Source organism: Eurosta solidaginis, chromosome 4 (assembly GCF_040869045.1).
Source record: "Eurosta solidaginis isolate ZX-2024a chromosome 4, ASM4086904v1, whole genome shotgun sequence".
NCBI classification, from domain to species: Eukaryota; Metazoa; Arthropoda; class Insecta; order Diptera; family Tephritidae; genus Eurosta; species Eurosta solidaginis.
In genome coordinates this window covers 278,169,502-278,189,154 of record NC_090322.1, presented here as the reverse complement: position 1 = coordinate 278,189,154, position 19,653 = coordinate 278,169,502, and the positions used below count along the sequence as shown (strand labels likewise).

The window sequence follows — 19,653 nt, the reverse complement described above, 5'->3', positions numbered from 1 at the left end:
CAAAAGCTCGTTACATAAAAGAAGATTTAACAGAAGCGCTTAATGGTGTCACTAATGAAAAAAATAAAAAAAATTAAAAAAAAGTAAAAAGAAAACATTTTTAGTAATAATAAATAAAAGTAATTTTTAGAAAAGTAACAAGTAACATCAATTGAATAAAATTTTTTTTTTGTTTATTTTTGTTCTAAACCTTTTTCATTTAATGTTACTTATTTCATATCAATAATGTCTAAAGTTCTAAGGAATCTTAGATTTAATGAAAAAATAAAAAAGAATAAAAAAAAAACAAAAAAAAAATTAAAAAGAAAACAACAACAAAAAATAAAAATAAAAAGTTTTTGAAAAGTACGTACATTAAACTAATTTTTTTTTTACTTATTTATTTTGGTCTTAAAACTCTTTCTTTTCATAAATAAAATAACAATAAAAAGAAATAGTTTTAAATTTTAAATTTCTGAATATGAATTTTAGTAAATCAATTTGTGCGTTTGAAATCAATTGTAACTATTTTTTTCCATAAAATTAGAGTTTAACTAAATACCACGAAATTAGGGACGTTTTACCACGGAATTAGGTACATCAGAAAATTTTTGCCACGAAATTAGGTACATTTGAGGTACTAACAAATTTTGGTTTATATAAATTAAAACATTTGTTAGTTTTGTTTGAGGGTAGGTGGGAACTTATCTTAATTGATCAACTAAATGGAAAAAATTTACTTTTTTAGTTTTCCTTCATTTGTTTTAACACAAGAGAGGTAGAAATTCAGAAAAATCCGTAGTACCACGAAATTAGGGACACTTACCTTATATCCTCAACTTAAGTATGAGGTAAGAAACATTTCAAAGGAGTGTTTATGCCTCTAGAACCTACTAAAGAATTTTGCATCACTAATTTCGCTTATTCTTTCAGCCAGTCGCAATATAACATTTTTTTAAAAATCGGCACTTTTTGGATATTTTGCTTTTTTTAACAACTTTAGGACAATTTGAAAACATGTTCGCCTTGGGTAATTTTATTTGAATTCATTGTTTATTATAAATTTTTTGGAAGAAAACAATATGCAAAGTGAGCATATAAATTTATTATATAACTTTTCTTTTAGTTTTTTGTTTTAATAACTTGGTGAATTGGGTGATGCAAAAGTCAGTGTTAAGCTGACATCGAAACGCCTGTTTTTTGAAATAACTTTTGAACAGGTAGAAAGAGTTAAATATCGCAATTAGTTTCTTATAACTGGCAGTGATGCGCATCCGTTGATACCACTTTCGACCATATCCGACCAATTTTCGACATGAACACCAAATGGCCTAAGCAGTTTTAAACGAGAAAATATAGTAACGCGCCGGACGCCGCCGCCGCCGCCGTCGCGCCGATATTTTTGACATTCGGCGGTGGCGTGCGAAAAACGACCAAAATCGGCGGCGGCGGCGGCGTTTATCGGCGGCGTATATCTCTAGTACATGGTACGTTCGGAGGATTTGCCGAACCATAACTTTGTTTGATATAACTTGCCCCTGGATATATAGACGGAGGCGAGCACAATGCTCCCATACCGCGAATATATGTACATACAAACAGCACTATATGCAGTCATATCTCTTATACGTTTGTATATATGTATGTACATTAGACTGGGTCGATTTATTAACTGTTATCGCGCCATCGATTTTTCGATAGGATTTGGGCTCAGGAAAAAAAGTTCTACTACGCATACCAAAAAAAATAATTTTCGAGCCTGCGAAATTTCACTTTTTTTTGACTTTTTTTCGACTTTGATTTTTAAGGTTTTTTTCATGACCTACTAAAAAAATTTTCATTTGATTGTAAAATTTTCATGTATATAAATTTTTTTTTGCAAAAAAATGTTATCGACAACGTTTTTGCGGACATTTTTGGGACGGACAGGGTATACATATGACAATTTTTTTAGTAGGTCATGAAAAAACCATTAAAAATCAAAGTCGAAAAAAGTCAAAAAAATGAAATTTCGCAGGCTCGAAAATTATTTTTTTGGGTATGCGTAGTGGAATTTTTTTCCTGAGCACCAAATCCTATCGAAAAATTTATGGCGCGATATCGGTTAACTTTTCGTCCATACAAATCGACCCACCCTAATGTACATATCTAAGAAAAAGATTGTGATTATATTTTATTACGTATTCTGCTGTACCTTTTTATGTAGTAAAACAGATTTCAATAGTGCCGCTTTAATAAAAATGAAGAGAACATACTATTTACACTCATGTATATATATATACATATTAACATGCAATTGCATAGATAAATATATATGTACATTCAGCTGTCCGTTAAAAAAAAAAACAAAGTTCGCTTTGCCGTGCGGAATATAATAAATTATGGTTTAAAAATAAACTGTGCAGAATTTCACTAGAATTGTATAACTCTTAGAACTGCCACGTTGCATTTGAAATTTTTTCAAAACAGTAAACACAAAATGGCTGATAAACTTTAATTAGTTAATGATTAACTGAAAAAAATCACAGAATTAGATTATGAAAGTATCGACTTTCATATAACATTCGTACTATTCAAAAAATCTCCAGTATTTTATATGGAACTGAGAAAACGATTTTCAACCCATTAAATATCTTCTTTTGCCCAAGCATTCCGCCATATAAAAATAAATAAGTGTAAGGCGCGATAACCTCCGAAGAGATTTTAGGCCGAGCTTCTCTTCCAATTTGCGTCGTGCTCCTTTTTAATTTTTCCTACAAATTGGCGGGACGTGACCTATTTTTTTACGCCGACTCCGAACGGCATCTGCAAAGCAAATGAGTTTTCACTGAGAGTTTTTCATGGCAGAAATACAGTCGTAGGGCTTACTCAACTCTGCTGAGGGGCGACCCCGTTTAGAAAAATTTTCTTCTAATTGAAAAAACTTGTTTCTAAAATGTTTGATGTTGCTTTTCCCAGGACGTGAACCCATTATCTTCGGTGTGGTAGGCGGATCACGCTACCATCACACCACGGCGGCCGCCAACATTGTTTTTCAATCAGACAAATATCTTAGAAGATGTGACACAATTAAAATTCGTATAGTAGTATGTTGCAAAATACCTCAACAAAGAGCAAATATTTTACATAAACTTTGAAGTAATCTCAAAGGTAAATCAATTCCAGATCATATTTGTTCAAAGGATCAAAAAATCGGTTCAAAAATGGCATATTTGGTAAAATGGTGTACATATAAAATTTGTATCGAAAGAAAGTTAATGTTTTTGAAATAAATTTTCCGATCACATGTGCTGTACAGTGTCGATATATTAAATGAAGCTATATAACTTTACTCAATTTGCTATAAAAAATTTCAAATGTAACGTAGCATCTCTAAGAGTTATTCAATTCGAATGGAAATTTATATTCCGCCCGGCAAACTTAATATTTGAAAAAAAAGTGTATATAACGAACGGCTTAATGTACATACCTACATACATACTATATACACATGTACATACGTATGAAATGCGCACAAAAACTTTGTTAGATGCATTTACCCATCTTCGCTTCATGTCTTCCATAACCACTCAGTTGCAATAACCACCGATTGACTGACGTCCATGCTCTTTCTTCACAAATTTGAAGTGCAAATCTCCACACTCAATTGCTAGTCGACTATGGAAAGGTGTGCACGCCACCAGTAACATTGTGAAAGTAATAATCAAATTTCGATAATTCGCTACCTGTTAAATGCCGCTACTTAGTTAACATGAAGGCATTCATTTATTTTTTAACAAAATTTTACATATTTTCCGTGTATCAATAAAAGTTTCGCAGTATGCCAATACATACAGACATATATAATATATAAACAAAAACAAATGTGCAGAAAGAACACTTTCTTATAACAACAAAGCGTGTATGTTCTATTCGAATATTTGTTTTATTTCGGTAGTTTTGATATAAATATTTAGGTTTCTAAATGTGAAATTTAGTCAAGTGTTTATTTTGGAACGCTTTACATACATACATATGTAGATACGTAAACACGAACACACCCAGCTTCCAAATGCATTTCAATTACATATTTCACTTTTCACGTGCAAGTTTGTGTTTGAATGTTGTGCAGTGTAAATATTATTCGATCCATATCGATGTTTATATGTATATACATATTTTTATAAATAATTATAAGTATCAATGGAAATTTGCTCCAATAATGTTCAAGTTATTATTAAATTGTTATATAAAGATTAACACAACCCTTAATTAAATAATATATAATTGAGAAAGCCAGTGTTGCGTAGGATCTTTACTATTTACAAGCTCATCTTATGTATACGAGGTTATACATATATGCGTGCGTGTGTGTGTGTGTTTGGAAAGGTACTTAATTAAAATTAAAATTGGTACACATTTAAGTTCCTTTTAGAGCTGTTTATGCTTTTCATATTCTAATATACATTTGAAAATACTGTCATTGCTACATATGTATATACATATATATATGTATAACTATTATGTACATATACATACATACATATACATAGGTATGCAGATGCAATTTAACTTAATGAAATAAAACTTGTTAGATTCCAACAACTTTTACAACAAATCATAGTAAAAGTGAAATTGCAAACGTCATAAACGTGCCGTTCACAGCAGCGTGCATCAAAACAAAAACAACTTGCAGAGTGACAAACATAACCTGGAGTTGATCGCGACTATTTAATGCATATAAACATACATTTATACTGTTGAGTGCACATACATATTTACACATTTGTAAATGCATATTATATATAGGTATGTATGTATCTCTATATAATGCTATTTGTACATAATTGAGCATACGTAAGGTCGACGGCCGTCAAATCAAAGCGGAAAGTGTTAAACTAAGTTGGATGGCAGCGGCACCTGATAAGGAGAAGTTCATTTGGACAACATAGTGGGGTATTTAAATACTGCTATAATTACGGGTACGCAAGATCTTAATTACTTAGACAAGCGATGTACTACAATCTTAACTCTGGTTATATTCCGCATAGATTATTCGATGTTCTTCCGCCTTGACATTGCAAAAAAGGAAGGTAGCGGAAGTCGCCACAATATTAATTGCCTACAATATTGATAAACACCTTATCGTCACACTTATATCACACTTTCATTGTGAAGCAAACGTAAGTATGCCTTACTGAACCCAATTGACCCGAATTAGCATGATTTTGGTACCTTGCACGGCGCAGTGTTAGCCGCTATTTTAAAGAAAAGACTGCAAGTTGTCAACTGAACTCAATGATCCTTACTTCTCGCCACATCTTCTTCTTATTGTAGCGATTAAGATTCTACCCGGAGGTTGTGGGGAGTTTTGTTGATGTCGATGGTCCTTTTGCGGTTATTGATCTTGTACTACTAAAATGTCAATAAATCTTTCTAAGAAGTTTTCTCTCGTTTGTGACCCAGCTTCTAAACGCTAAGTTGACCCTTTTTCCAGGAAAAAAACACATTCTTGGAATAAGTAGGCAATTCCGATGTAACGAGTAGTTCTTCGCTGGATTTCTTAGCTAACACCTTTGTTTGTGTCGAAATTATGGCTGCCAAATCCGTCATAGTACCCAGGACCCAAACGCTTGGACTCTTCGCTTGTTAACAGCAGGTTTCACTGCATTCTCTTTAAATAAAGCCTCTTCTTTGTAGACAGTGTTAGCATGAGAGTTAGTTGAAATATAACAAGACACCTGAGCCCAATTGATTTGTATCTCAAAGAAAAACACTGTTGGATAATATTTTAAATTGTACCTAAAACAAATGTTGATTAGAGCTAACGTAATATGGGCCACCAGTATCGTTGACTTCTTTGCAATACCACCAATACAAAAATGCCAAAACCTTCCAAGTATCCTAAATTGGCAAACACGATATTGGTTAACCCTGAAATCCAGACATAAGAAGATTCTGAGCCCGCGAATATTGTGCACATTCGATCTAGTCAAACTATGCCCACCATCAACCGCGAAGAGTTCACCTTTTTAAACAGCACAGTGCAAGTTAACCATCTTTTTCAGTAGGATGCCGACCAGTTCCAACCTAATTAGAAATTTAGCATCATGGAGGTTGTCCAATTAAAAAGGATGACCCCTCTATTAGGGTATTAAGAATATACATACTTAGAGCGAACGACTTATTTCATTTAGCGAGCGAGCCTATCACTGCTCATTGCAAAACTCCAGTTTTTTTTTTTTTTAATAAATAAATATTTTATGAAGTATATATGTACATATATCCGTCCCAACCGGGAAGCTTAGTTGCTAAACCGAATCGAATGGAATTTTGCGATAACATACTCTGCACTGATTCAAACTCTCAAATACCTCGCAAAGATCCGAGCGAAGCTCGTCAACTTATATGAAAATATTTGTTCTATGCGAGTTTCCTTTGGTTATGAGGCATTCGCGAGTTTGATTGAATTGCCTTATTGTGATTGCTACTTGCATGCCTGTCATAAGAGGCAACTAAAGTCCACAAACCAAAACAATCGTTCCCGAAGCAGGGTGGCTGATACCAGAAGGTGCTAGTACCGGAGAATTCCTAATTCATATCCGGTAAAGAACTGCCCACATCTCAAAACTTCTCCAACCTAATAACTACTTCACGGGAAATTACATATATATGTAGTATGAACGGTTTTGGTTTGTTATATGCTGTGGCGAGCTTAAAACATAAAAGTTTACAGCTTAAATCCCCCTTTTAACTCATTTTTAGTAAAATTTTTTTTTTTTTTTGTGATGATTCATGGCAATTCCTAGGTTAAATACCGATCATGAAATGAACGTAACTATAAGCCAATTAAATGCTGGTTTCCATTAAGCTAACTTGTCGTATTATCTATTTATTTTGTTTTAAGAAAGCTCCCCACTTTTGTAAAGCATTGGCAGCGAAATAGTCAAAGGTTATTATATCTGCTTTACTTGTGAATTAGTTTCAATCTCAAAAATGAATATTTGAACAACATGGCGTATATGTAACAAATTTTTGGGCTATAAGATATTTTTCCCGTTGTTGTTGTTGTTGTGTTAACAGTGCTTCGCCCCATTCAATGGACGTGACACTCAAAAATTGTCATCAAAGTCCTCTAACGGGAGTCCAAGGAGGCTGGCAGCTTCAACAGGGGCGGACCATAGGGGGATTGGTGTTAGAGGCGTAGGTTCCACATTACAATTGAAGAGATGGTTGGTGTCATGTGGAGACACATACATTACGTATGTCGGAGTTGATTCTGAACAAGTAAGAGTTTAACCTGTTACAGTGATCAGAACGAAGTTGGGCCAGGGTGATTCGTGTCTCCGTTAGTAGTGTGATTTCTTCTTCTGCAAGAGTAGGATATTGTATATTAATAACTGGGTTCACCGGGAACGTCCTGGCACCGATTCTGTGTGGATTTGGCTCGCTTATGATTGTCTGGATCAAACGGCTGCGTTGGCAGGTGCCGGATCTCGTCATAGTGCTTATGGAGATGTTCCCTTAACCCCAGTCGAGGTGGGGCTAGATCAAGCAGTTGTTTGCTAGGATGTCCTGGCTTATGACAGTTTAGCAAAAACTGCCTGTTTCGCATTTCGTTGTGCTCTTTAATGTTGAACTCTTTGGCCTCACTATGAAGGTGGTGTTCGGGGGACATAAAGAGACATTCGGTGGTAGTTCTGATTGCAGTATTTTAACAGGCCTGTAACCATTTCCAGTATGTGTTTTTAAGACCAGGCCACCAAGCTGGTGACGCGTAGATCATAAGCGGCCGACCAATTGCTTTGTACGTGGTTAGAAACGTTCCTTTATCTTTTCCCCAGGTGCTGCCGGCTTAAGGATTTTGTTGCGGATTTGTACTTTAAATACAATTTCGGTGGCATGCACCTTGAAGGTCAGAGAATTACCGAACGTTACCCTAAGATCGTTGAGTGACTGGCAGTCGGTATCGTGACACCATCGACGAGAACGTCCAATAATTGCGTCATCTATTCCTTGCACGTCGTAAACCGAGTAGCCGTGAATTTTGTCGGTGATAATGCCAGGTTGTGCGAGGTAAAGAAACTAGAAAGATTGGGGAGATAGCTGTTCATTTTAGAAACTAATTCGCCTATTGAAGGCCCAGGATCCGCTGCCATAATCGTGCAGTTGTCGGCATAGGAAATGATTGTAACTTCTTCTGGTGGGGAAGAGAGTTTTGATTTGTAGAAATTAAACAGAAACGTGGGTAGGACACCACCCTGTGGGGCCCCTGTTTAATTTTCCTAGGCTTTGAGATTTTGTTCTTAATTGAACCGACGCTTTCCGACCATTCAGATAATTTGCGTTCCATCTTTTTAAACAAGGGGGAAGGTGAGTTCCTTCTATATCTAGGAGTGGCATGCCGTGCTTGACTGTGTCAAAAGCTTTTGACAGGTCAAGTGCCACGAGGACCGTTGTGCTAGGGTTTTTCCGGATTTAGTCCGTAATTTATCTGAGTGTTTATGGTGTTTAGCGCGGTGGTTGTGCTGTCCATTTGGCGGAAGCCATAAAAGGAGTGATATATATAGGTCGATATGACTGGCCTTCATTAGCTGGTTTACTAGGCTTTAGTAGTGGAATTATCCTTGCCATTTTCCATTGTTCGGGAAAGACAAAGGACTTCAGCGACAAGTTGCTATTCCATATGGGCCTATTGATTTAGAGGGCTTGGCCTTGTGGATGGCTTCTTCAACCTCTGTGGGGGTGATGGTAATGGGCGGCACGTCGTGTTTGCGTTTATGTGCCTGTCTGTTTGCACGACATCTGGCCTTGTATACTGAAGATTGTGTTTTAAATATGCCTTGACTTCTCCAAAGCATTCGATAAAATTTCTCATAAAATTTTAATTTGCGAAATTAGCTTGTTATGGGTTCCACTCTACGTTCCTACAGTGGATTAAATCTTACCTGCACAACTGAAGTAATTTTGTAAATATTGACGGTGTTTATTCGAAACCATTTTGGGCCACCTCTGGAGTGCCCCAGGGCAGTATTCTGGGCCCTTTACTATTTATCTTGTTCATTAATGACATTAGCTCTTGCTTCTCATCTACCAAATTTCTGCTTTATGCTGATGATCTCAAGATCTATTCTGAGATCAGTTGTTATAATGATGTCGTTGTTCTTCAATCTGAGATTAATAAGCTTTATATCTGGTGTGTTAAGAACCGTCTTTTCCTTAATATAAGTAAGTGCCACACTGTGATATCATATCGCAGAAACCTTTCTTCGAACGAATCTTGAAGTTAAAGACTTGGGGGTATTCTTCGACTCAAAGTTTAATTTTAACACTCACGTCAGCTTCACAATTTCTAAGGCGCTTTCAATGCTTGCTTTTGTCAGACGCCATTCCGCAAACTTCTCTGACCCCTACACACTCAAAGTTTTATATACGTCCTTTGTGCGGTCCAAACTTGAGTATGCGGCTTTCATTTGGCGGCCCTACCACACAGTTCACATCAACCGCCTGGAGCGGGTTCAAAAAATCTTTATGCGCTTCGCGCTTATTTCATTACGTTTCTCTGAACCGATCCCGTCTTATGAGTCTCGATGCCAACTAATATCCTTATTATCCCTTAACAATCGCAGAATTCTTTTGGCCTCGTTGTTCATTTTCGATCTTTTCACGGGCAAAATTGACTGCGCGCTGCTTCTTGAAAGACTATGCTTAAATACTCCCTGTAGAAACCTCCGCCACTTTGAAATCTTTTTCATAGGGCTGAGTAGAACTGTTTATAACTCAAAAGCGCCTATTAACAGAGCCCTATCAGAAATTAGTTGCTTCTCTAGTGTTTTGAATATTGATTTCTCCGACTCAAAATACGCTTTTCAACTTAAACTAAAAAATTACTTAATCTGTAATAATATAAATTCTTCTTGTTAATGTTCTCCATTGCTTAATATAAGCTGGTCTCTGTAATTTAGTCATAAGTGTCTGTACTAAACATTTGTTACTAGACTAAATAAATAAAAAATAAATAAATTGTCGGCAAAAGGCGCTCGCGCATTTCTTAGAATCAGATAAAGTTTTATCGCCGAAGGTTATGGCCACTTTATCATTGTTCGATTGGACGGGGATTTTACGGTTGACCACAATTTAGTTGCTCCTCCCATTTGACACATTTATGGTTATTTACCACCCGCATAATATCAAAGTCTAGAGAGCTAATATGGGTGTCTCTAGGGTCGAGCTGTCTCGCCAGGTAACGTTCCCTTGCTAAGTTTGCAGCTTCAGCCAGGAATTAATACATGAATTTGGATGTGAAGGTGTTCAAGTGGAGGAGATTTGGAGTATAGATCCTGACCTATTTAAAGACCTCGAACCCATACATGGACTCATTTCATTTTTAAATGGGTGCAGGATGATGTATCATCTGAATCCGTTTTACGCGATGATCGTCCAGATAATATATTCTTTGCAAAGCAAGTCATTAACAATGCATGCAGAACACAGGCAATACTTAGCATTCTGTTGAACTGTGACCATGAAGACATTAAGCTGGGACCAACACTTACTGAATTCAAAGAATTTTCGCAATCCTTTGATCCTTATATAAAAGGCCTTACTCTAAGTAATGCACAGAAAATTCGCTCAGTACACAACTGGATTGCGTGACAAACCCTTGATGAGCTAGATACAAAAAATCAAAATAAAGATGACGATGTTTATCATTTTATTGGATACATACCAATAAATGGACGTTTATATGAATTGGATGGTTTGAAAGAAGGTCCATTGGATTTGGGCGCAGTATCTTCCGCACATTGATTGATGTTGTACGCCCAATAATTGAGAAACATATGCAAAAATATAGCGAAGGTGAAATACTTTTTAATCTTATGGCCCTAGTGTCAGATACAATGTTGGCGACTGCTGACGATGCTATGGATACAGGAGATGGTGAAGATCGTCAGACGGAAATAACGAAATTGCATTCAAAAATTGAATCACTTCATGAAAAACGGGATCACTATAAGATTGAAAACATTCGGCGTAAGCACAATTATTTACCATTCATAGTTGAATTACTTAAAATGTTGGGAGAGCAAAGTCAATTAATGCCCATATATGAAAAGGCGAAGCAAAGAGCTATATAAAGACAAGCTGCTGTATCTAAAAGCAAACCTTATGCGCTGCGAAATGTATCTATTGACTGCATTTGAAAATTTTGAACTTTCATTCATTTGTCATTATGGCTCTGCAATTTCGCAGTTAGTTGTTGTTGTTGTTGTAGCATCCAAGATGGTCATTCCAGGTGAATGGCTATCAGAAGCTTGTGTGGAGGGGATGGTATAACCTAGAAGGCTCGTTTCCGAGATACTCCTGCTAATACCTTAATGGAACTAGCCCGAACGTACCGGATCTATATCAGGAAAAGGACTATCAACACCGATAACGTTCCCCAACACCTTCGGGGAGTATCTTTTATCGTTAAGACAAAAGCAAAAACAATGTATGCTATGTAATATTGTTTAAAAAAACGCTCTTCATAAACATGACGATGTCCTGGACTGTCATCGAAGGCTTGGGTAGATGTGTAGTGTTATGACCGATGATCCCTTTGGCTCCGAACCGCTGCCTATAGTTGACCTGAGTGTCGAATTTTAATGGTGGGTGACCAACAGTGAATCTTCTCACAGCGGAAACTTCTCAGGTTTACGGGATAAAGAGTCAAATTCAGAACTTCAACTTATATCCAACGTAATTTATATACCTGTCGTCTTGTTCGTCTTACTATTGTATGTTGTTAAATTTTTCCACCAGTCCGCTGGAAGGACCAGATGGAAAACGATTTAAACTCCCTTGGTGTGACCAATTGTCGCCAAGTTGGCAGAGCTAAGAAGCGGCTGGCGCACCTTGCTGGACGGCCATAATTGTTTGAACGGTGAAGCGCCAATTAAGTAAGTTATACTACAGGACAGGGGTAGACTGCTAATACCCGTTCAAAACTGTCATGAGCGTGTTCAAAAGACACGTTTTGGCCTCGGTATATAAATCCGAACAATGACCCTCAACCGCTCCAAGACCAGGAGCTATTTTTGCAAACATGATTTGACATTAGCAAAGTCTTTATTTTCAGGTTATTGATATCGGGGTCAAAACACGACTTTTGAAACCTTTTTCCGACATTTTTGGCAGTGTATTAGCAGTCGAGTCCCAGAGTATTACCGGCAAAATCGATAAGCTGCAAACGTTTCAAAAATGAATAAAGCAAACTTAATTTCATAGTTTTTAGCATAAAACATCATTAAAATCAAGCTCCATCAATATTCCATCATTATTTAAAAAATATTAATTTAAGTACTATTTCAAAAGGGGCCCTCTTTTATGCCCCCATTCTCGTGTGCTTCCATAATACAACCCGTAGCTAAGGGCGGCCGATTTGACAGCTGTCAAAACATCCTCCACCTTCTATCATTATATTATGATCTCCGGTAATTTAATATTATTCTTGAAGGGCTACTTTTATAACCAAGGAGTATAATGAAGAAAATTTTTTTTACATATGTATGTACATACGGTTGGGAATGTGTACGACTAAAACCTTAAAAATAATTTACTGTGAATAAATGAAAAGATATTTTATATAAATTTTGGTAAAATACCACTCACTCACCCATAAACATTTCATACTTATAGAGATAATACTAGTTCGGGTTTGAATAAAACTAACGGTAACAACATAGGCAACATCGCCAATTGTTCAGAACCGCGGGTCAGTAAGATGCATTCACATGAACCTGACTCCTATGATCCCATGGGAAGTATTTCTTCGATGGAGCGGTCCAATGGAGGCGCGTTGGCTTTGCACTATGCAGCAGCACGTGGCTGCTTGGACTGCGTACAACTTCTTGTTGGAGCATCTGTCGATGTTTGGTAAGTTTTAACAATTTTATGTTTAAGAATTTTTCTAATATTATGGCTGCAAAAATGTTGGTATTATTCTCATTAAATCGAGTAATTGTATTTTTGTTCTGTAATTGATGTTTTTTCTTTGTTAGTGAGTTATGGCCTCTCACCATAGAAAAATAGTCAAAATTCATCACCAACGAAGTCTTGTTAGGATGCAACCATTATACATTTATTAAGAAACAGTTTCAATTCTTTTTCTTGTCCGCCATTTCCCCCATTTGACATAAACTATGTTTTTTACATTCTTTTTTAAAACAGAGCTACCATAGAGGGGGAAAACATCTGAAATTTGTGTTAATTTTATAACGTAGAGCCTCTTTCAACGGGCCTATTTTTTACGTTCAACAAGCTGTTGAACCCAATACCGGTTCATGATGTAAAAGAGGTATCGTGGTCTTTCGTAACGGTTGCTTCTCACTGTTGTGAGAGCTTAGCCGAACTCTACATCGCCTTAGTACGCAGATGAGCAGCTTGCGCGCGTGTATTGTGCAGCATTTTAACTGAACCTTCCCACTTGTAGGAAACTGAAGTTGCAATATGCGAAATGTTAGAGGAAGACAAACAATTAGATGTTGCTGTGAGTCGTACAGATCAATGAAGCGGCGATCTCCTCTCTACCATTGAGGAGGGTTCGGTGTGGTTCCATTACATTAGCTATGGCTCTGATCTGAAGGAAAGCGTTTTGGAAAATTTTTTTTTAAATGTTTTTGTACAGTTTCTGAAACAACGATCCTATTTGTTTTTTTGGATAAACCTCTTAGGCGTAGTTTGCAGGGATGACATTAATTTTCTTTACTTTTTTGGTGCCGCATTTTATTTGCATTTAACCTGTTTACAATTTAATATACCTCTGAAAATATTTATTCTTCTTACATTGATAGATGAATAAAAATATCCCATAAAAAACTAAAAATTTCCAAAACATAAATTTGTTCAAGTGGCAATAATTTTTCAGCATTTCACAAATTGTATCTCTGACAAGTAACAGTAAAAGCTTATTATAAGCATTTATATCAGAATATGAACATTTGTAGATATGCTTCTATTTATTTAAATGAAATCAAATAAGCGTTTAAATTGCGGTAAGTGCAAGCAACATAAATTATGGTGAAAGTTATTGGGTCAATAATAAATTATTAGAAATACTTACAAAAATGCAAAAAATGATTTAAGGCCGAGCTTCTCTTCCAATTTACGTCGTGCTCCTTTTAATATTTCCTTGTTTTATGCCAACTCCGAACGGCATTTGTCAGGCAGATGAGTTTTCACTGAGAAGTTTTCATGGCAGAAATACACTCCAAGTGCTTGCCGAACACTACCGAGGGATGACCCCGCTTAAAAAAATGTTCTTCTAATTGAAGAGTCCAACTGGCCCAAACTTTGGTGTAGTTTTCACTTTTTACTATTGAATTCGGACCACTGTGTGCTAGTGAAACATATATATGTGTGAGAATTAATTTTGAAAAGACTTAACCCCAAATTCATAAAAAATTAACAACTTGAATATATTTTTTTAGTGACACACCAATTCAAACCTTTAATTATGTAAAAATAAAATTATAAATAAAAGCGTATTGCCATCGCAATTAATGAAATCAAGAAAATTCAATCTATGCAAAAAAAATTGGTTTGTATACTCAGAAAAAACGTGATTTTTGGCTAGATTATGTGTGACACCGTGACATTTAGCGTCGAATTCACTGGCATTCAAATTCATCACTCTATAATACTGTAACGAATTTAGGGAAATTCCGCTTATCCCAAATCTTCTGCTAACTGTTGAATAAATAACTTCAATATTAAATAATGCAAAAATGGTCTTTATTAGACTACTTGAAAGTACTTCACAATAACACTTCACAACCAATAGCGTAATTAAATCAAACTGATTACTGATTCTCATCTTTACCTCCTTTTATACTCTGTGATTTCCTCGTTCGAATACTTCTAGGCGTTTCTATTTCCAAACTTTACTACTCGTTTACCAGCTATAAATTTCTCAGCTATAACTACAGATGCACGATTGTTATAGCTTCTCGCATAGCCAATGCGCGTGTATATGATTGCCTACTTTTGGGAGTATCTGAGATATATGCATTTGTTTGTGCGTTGCTCTCCGCTGCTTGTATGGATATGTATTGACATAATGATTGATGTGTTGATGTGCATACAAGTCACTGCCTAGTATTGGCTTAGAGATGATAGTATCCCTTAGTGTTGCTAAAATTCGTCACACTGCCCTCCACATAAGCCTGATCGTCCCGATCAGACAAATCTCTCGATCTAAACGCTGCCAGCCTTTCCAAATGAACCACTTTCATTTTGGTTCGTGGTTTGCCAATGTTTTGTATGCGGTACACTACATCGTTGATACGTTTTACAAGTTTGTATGGGCCTTCCCAATTACACTGCAATTTCGGGGCCAAACCTTTTTTTCGTTGTGGGTTGTACAACAGCATCAAATCTCCTTCCTGAAAACCTTCCGAATTAATTGCTTTATCGTATCTGTCTCAGCTCGTCTTCCAAGACACCAGTGGATTTCTTGACATTTCTGCATCGGCATCTATCCCAAACTTCAAATCAGCTGGTAGTCGTAGATCATTGCCAAAAATTACTTTTGCAGGGGTTTGGCCCGTTGTCTCATGCACTGCTGATCGGTAAGCCATCAAGAATAATGGTATGCGTGTATCCCACTCTTTATGGAACTTGTCCACTACTTTCCTTAAGTGCTCCTCCAATGTTCTACTGAATCGTTCCACCATACCATCGAACTGAGGATGCAATGCAGTTGTCCGTGTTTTTCGAATGCCCAATGATTTACACATTTCCTGGAACACAGCTGATTCGAAATTCCTGCCTTGGTCAGAATGTAGCCATTGGTACACCATACCTTGCAACCCAATTGTATATAAACACTTCTGCTACTGTTTCCGCTTCTTGATTTGGGATTGGGTATACCTCTGGCCATTTGCTGAAATAATCCATAGCGATCCTTTCAAATGGCGCACCTGAGTTATATTGCTTCATCTGGCCATGACTTCGGGTTTGGGCCATTTCGCTCTGCTGCAAACCTCGCAGTTCGCAATCCACTCAGTGACCGACTGACGGCAACCATCCCAATAAACTCTCTGTTTAATCTTCTCGAGTGTCTTCGTGATTCCAAGATGACCTCCGCTTGGACCATTAGGCAGCTCTTTGAGCACATCAGAAATCCTCTTTCTGGGAACAACTATCAGTTTCTTCTTGCATTGACCGTCCTCACTCTCCCATACTCGATGCAAGCAACCGGATATCAATTCTAAACTGTTCCACTGTGCCCAATATGACTTCGCAATGGGACTCTCTGCTGACATCTCTTCTCTGTTTGGTCTTTCGTTTCGTTCGAGCCCTTGCATAACATGTGACAGATCTGTATCTTCTAGCTGACACTTTCTTAGTTGTTCCTTGTCCCATTCATCCGTACACGTTATAGCCATTAGCCGGACATCTATAATGTCTTCTTTAGCCTCGGCCTTTGAACAGTGCTTGCATTCCAAACTGTGCTTGTATTCGTGACATTGCATCGGCATTCCCATGGGTACTATCTTTCCGATGCTCAATGGAAAAGTCATAGCTTTGTAGTCACTCGATCCACCGTGCCAATTGTCTTTTTGGATTTTGCAGAAGCCATTTCAACGCTGCGTGATCTGTCCTGACGCGGAATCGCTGGCCGTAGAGGTATTTGTGAAATTGGTGAAATGCACTCTACCAATGCCAACAGCTCTCTCCGTGTAACGCAGTAGTTCCTCTCTGCTTTTCCAAATGAACGGCTGTAATATGCAACTACCTTCTCCTGTCCATCGACCAGTTGTGATAAAACGTCTCCTATAGCATATCCACTCGCATCTGTATCTAGAATAAATGCTGCTCCTGGAATCGGACATGCCAACATTGGGGCCGTGCACAAACGCTCCTTCAATGTTTTGAAAGCCACTTCTTGCTCCTTCTTCCATTCAAAAGCTTTATATTTTCTTGTAAGCTCATGGAGAGCACCGTGGTGTGATGGCAGCGTACTCCGCCTAACACACCGTATGCCCTGGGTTCACACCCCGGGCAAAGCAACATCAAAATTTTAGAAATAAGGTTTTTCAATTAGAAGGAATTTTTTCTAAGCGGGGTCGCCCCTCGGCAGTGTTTGACAAGCGCTCCGAGTGTATTTCTGCCATGAAAAGCTCTCAGTGAAAACTCATCTGCCTTGCAGATGCCGTTCGGAGTCGGCATAAAACATGTAGCTCCCGTCCGGTCAATTTGTAGGGAAAATCAAGAGGAGCACGACGCAAATTGGAAGAGAAGCTCGGCCTTATATCTCTTCGGAGGTTAGCGCGTTACATTTATTTTTTTATTTATAAGCTCATGGAGGCTATGAGCTACGCTGGAAAAGTTTGGTACAAATCGCCGTTAATATGTGCACATCCCAAGGAAACTTCTTAATTCCTGCAGATTCTGTGGTCTTGGCCAATCCTTCACTGCTTCTATCTTTTCATTCGCGGTGCAGATGCTCTCCGTCGTTACTTTATGACCCAAGTAACTAACTTGCTTCTTGAACAGAGGACAATTTTTGGGACTAAGTTTCAGACCAGCACCAGCTATTCTCTGGAAAACTTCCTTTAAGTTTTTAAGATGTTCATCAAAGTTATTGCCCAATACGATGATGTCGTCCAGGTACAACTACCATGTTTTCCAATGTAGTCCTTTCAATAATGAGTCTCTCGAAAGTAGCTGGTGCATTACATAGTCCAAAGGGCATTATTGTAAATTGCCAAAGACCATCACCGACACTGAAGGCTGCTTTCTCTTTGTCTTCCTCCTTCACCTCAACTTGCCAGTAGCCGCTTTTCAAGTCCAGTGTGGAAAACCATTTCGAACCAGATAGCGAGCCCAAAGTATCGTCAATTCTTGGAAATGGGTAGATATCCTTTTTCGTGCCGTCGTTCAACTTGCGGTAGTCCACACAAAACCTCATTTTTCCATCCTTCTTCTTCACAAGTACCACCGGTGAGCTCCATGGACTAGCTGAGGGTTCGATGACGCCGCTGTCGCTCATTTCTTGTACGATTTTGACTCACAAATATTCGTCACAATACCAAAAATTTCACAAAGGCAACCAGGTTTACTGCCACTCACTAAGGTGAATGATTGCTCTTATACCATATGAATTGAGGTTCACAAGAGAAAATATCACTCATTGCTTTATACATAACATACCCCTTACTCTCATAGTGTGTTCATGATCGCCAATCATTATTGTTAATGTTTGATTCAGAAATAGTTTGAAATATTCTCAAGTCCCTCAATTCATTGGCGCATAATCTTAGTCAAAATAAAATAGGTTTAAAATTTAGTTGCAGCTTTTTGACATAATTTTCTATAAGCTGTCTGTCAAAAAAGCTGCAACTAAATTTAAAACCTATTTTATTTTTACTATGATTATGCGCCATTAAGTTTTATTCGCTTCGAAGGGTAACCGATATTTTTACATGCAAATTTACTTGAAATTTGGTTTGTCAAAGCTGCTCAACACGGCAAATATCGTAAAACTAGTGACGATTACTCGCTTAAAAAATCATATTTCCGAAACTAATACATTTGCCGCAACCAGGCAAATACAAAATGTTTAAACAATATGTACATATGTATGTAGCTGACTTGAAAAACATAAAGATACATTCATGTCAATTTTTTTGCTATTTCGCTAAGTTTGTCTAAACATTCTACACTCAGAGAAAAAATCGTTCTAAAACGAACGAAACAAGTTCAAAATTAAGAACATTCGTTGACAAAAGTCTGTTTAGTACGTTTTTTCTTAACTCGTGACCGATGGGCTTGTTTTAGAACAGCTTTCCAAGCACACCGTTCGTATTCTATAACCACTTTGGTATTGATGTGTGAACCTTCTGTGCTCATTTCAAGCACTACTTGGGCTTGATTTAAGATTGCTCGTCCTCACGCTTCCAGAACGATTTGTGGTCGATTTAACAGTTTTCGGTCTCAATTCAAGAACGGGTTGTGCTTGATCATTGGTGGGAGTGGGAAGGTACCATTTTTTTTTTTTTTTTTTTTCATTAATAAAAAATATTAATAACAAAAAAACTATTATCAAATCCCAAAAGATTAAAAATTTTTATTTTTTTTTTTCATGTATTGCTCTTATTGAGAAATTATTCTTATTTTAAGACGTAATCTGGATATATACTTAAAATGTTTCATAACAAGTTTGAGAATTACCTGTGCATATGTGAATAGAACTGAACGAAAAATAAGAGTTAAAAAAATAGAATTTAAAATTCTTTTTTTAAAAACTTCAGAGTTGACGGTGATCGAACTCTCATTTAAGAACCTAGTTCTTAATTTAAGAACATTGTTCTCATTAATAGAACATTTGTTCATATTTCAAGACCAGCCGTTTTCTTTTCAAGACAATGGTTTTCAGTTCTAAAACAAGGTTGTTGTTTTGAGAACAAGTCGTTCGTTTTTCAAGAACAAAAAAGTAAGAAGATGAAAAGCTTGAACTGAGTCCGGTGGTGCTGGATTTTCGAACGGCGTTTTTTTTTCTCTGAGTCTACAGTAGTTTTTTGCAGTGCAGAAGTTAAATTTTTTTTGGCTCAGACAAAAAAGGGAGTCCAGAATGAAATTATTAGAACGTTTGTTAAAATAATTTATAAAACTCATAATGTATTGAAAAGTTATTAAATATAACATACC

The 19,653-nt window shown here is 36.9% G+C and overlaps 1 protein-coding gene and 1 pseudogene across 3 annotated transcripts in view; both read left to right on the top strand.

The window, feature by feature from the left end:
* Positions 1-19,653, top strand: part of f (forked) — a 231,506-nt gene that overhangs the window by 103,815 nt on the left and 108,038 nt on the right. For 2 of the 3 annotated variants that reach the window (XM_067778484.1, XM_067778483.1), the window contains exon 3: positions 12,640-12,876. In XM_067778484.1, coding sequence (XP_067634585.1) covers positions 12,640-12,876 — 237 coding nt within the window. Of the gene's footprint in view, positions 1-5,010; positions 5,142-12,639; positions 12,877-19,653 lie in introns of those variants that run through there. The other variant, XM_067778490.1, reaches the window with a different exon arrangement.
* On the top strand, positions 826-11,162 carry LOC137247815 (ubiquitin carboxyl-terminal hydrolase isozyme L5 pseudogene; annotated as a pseudogene).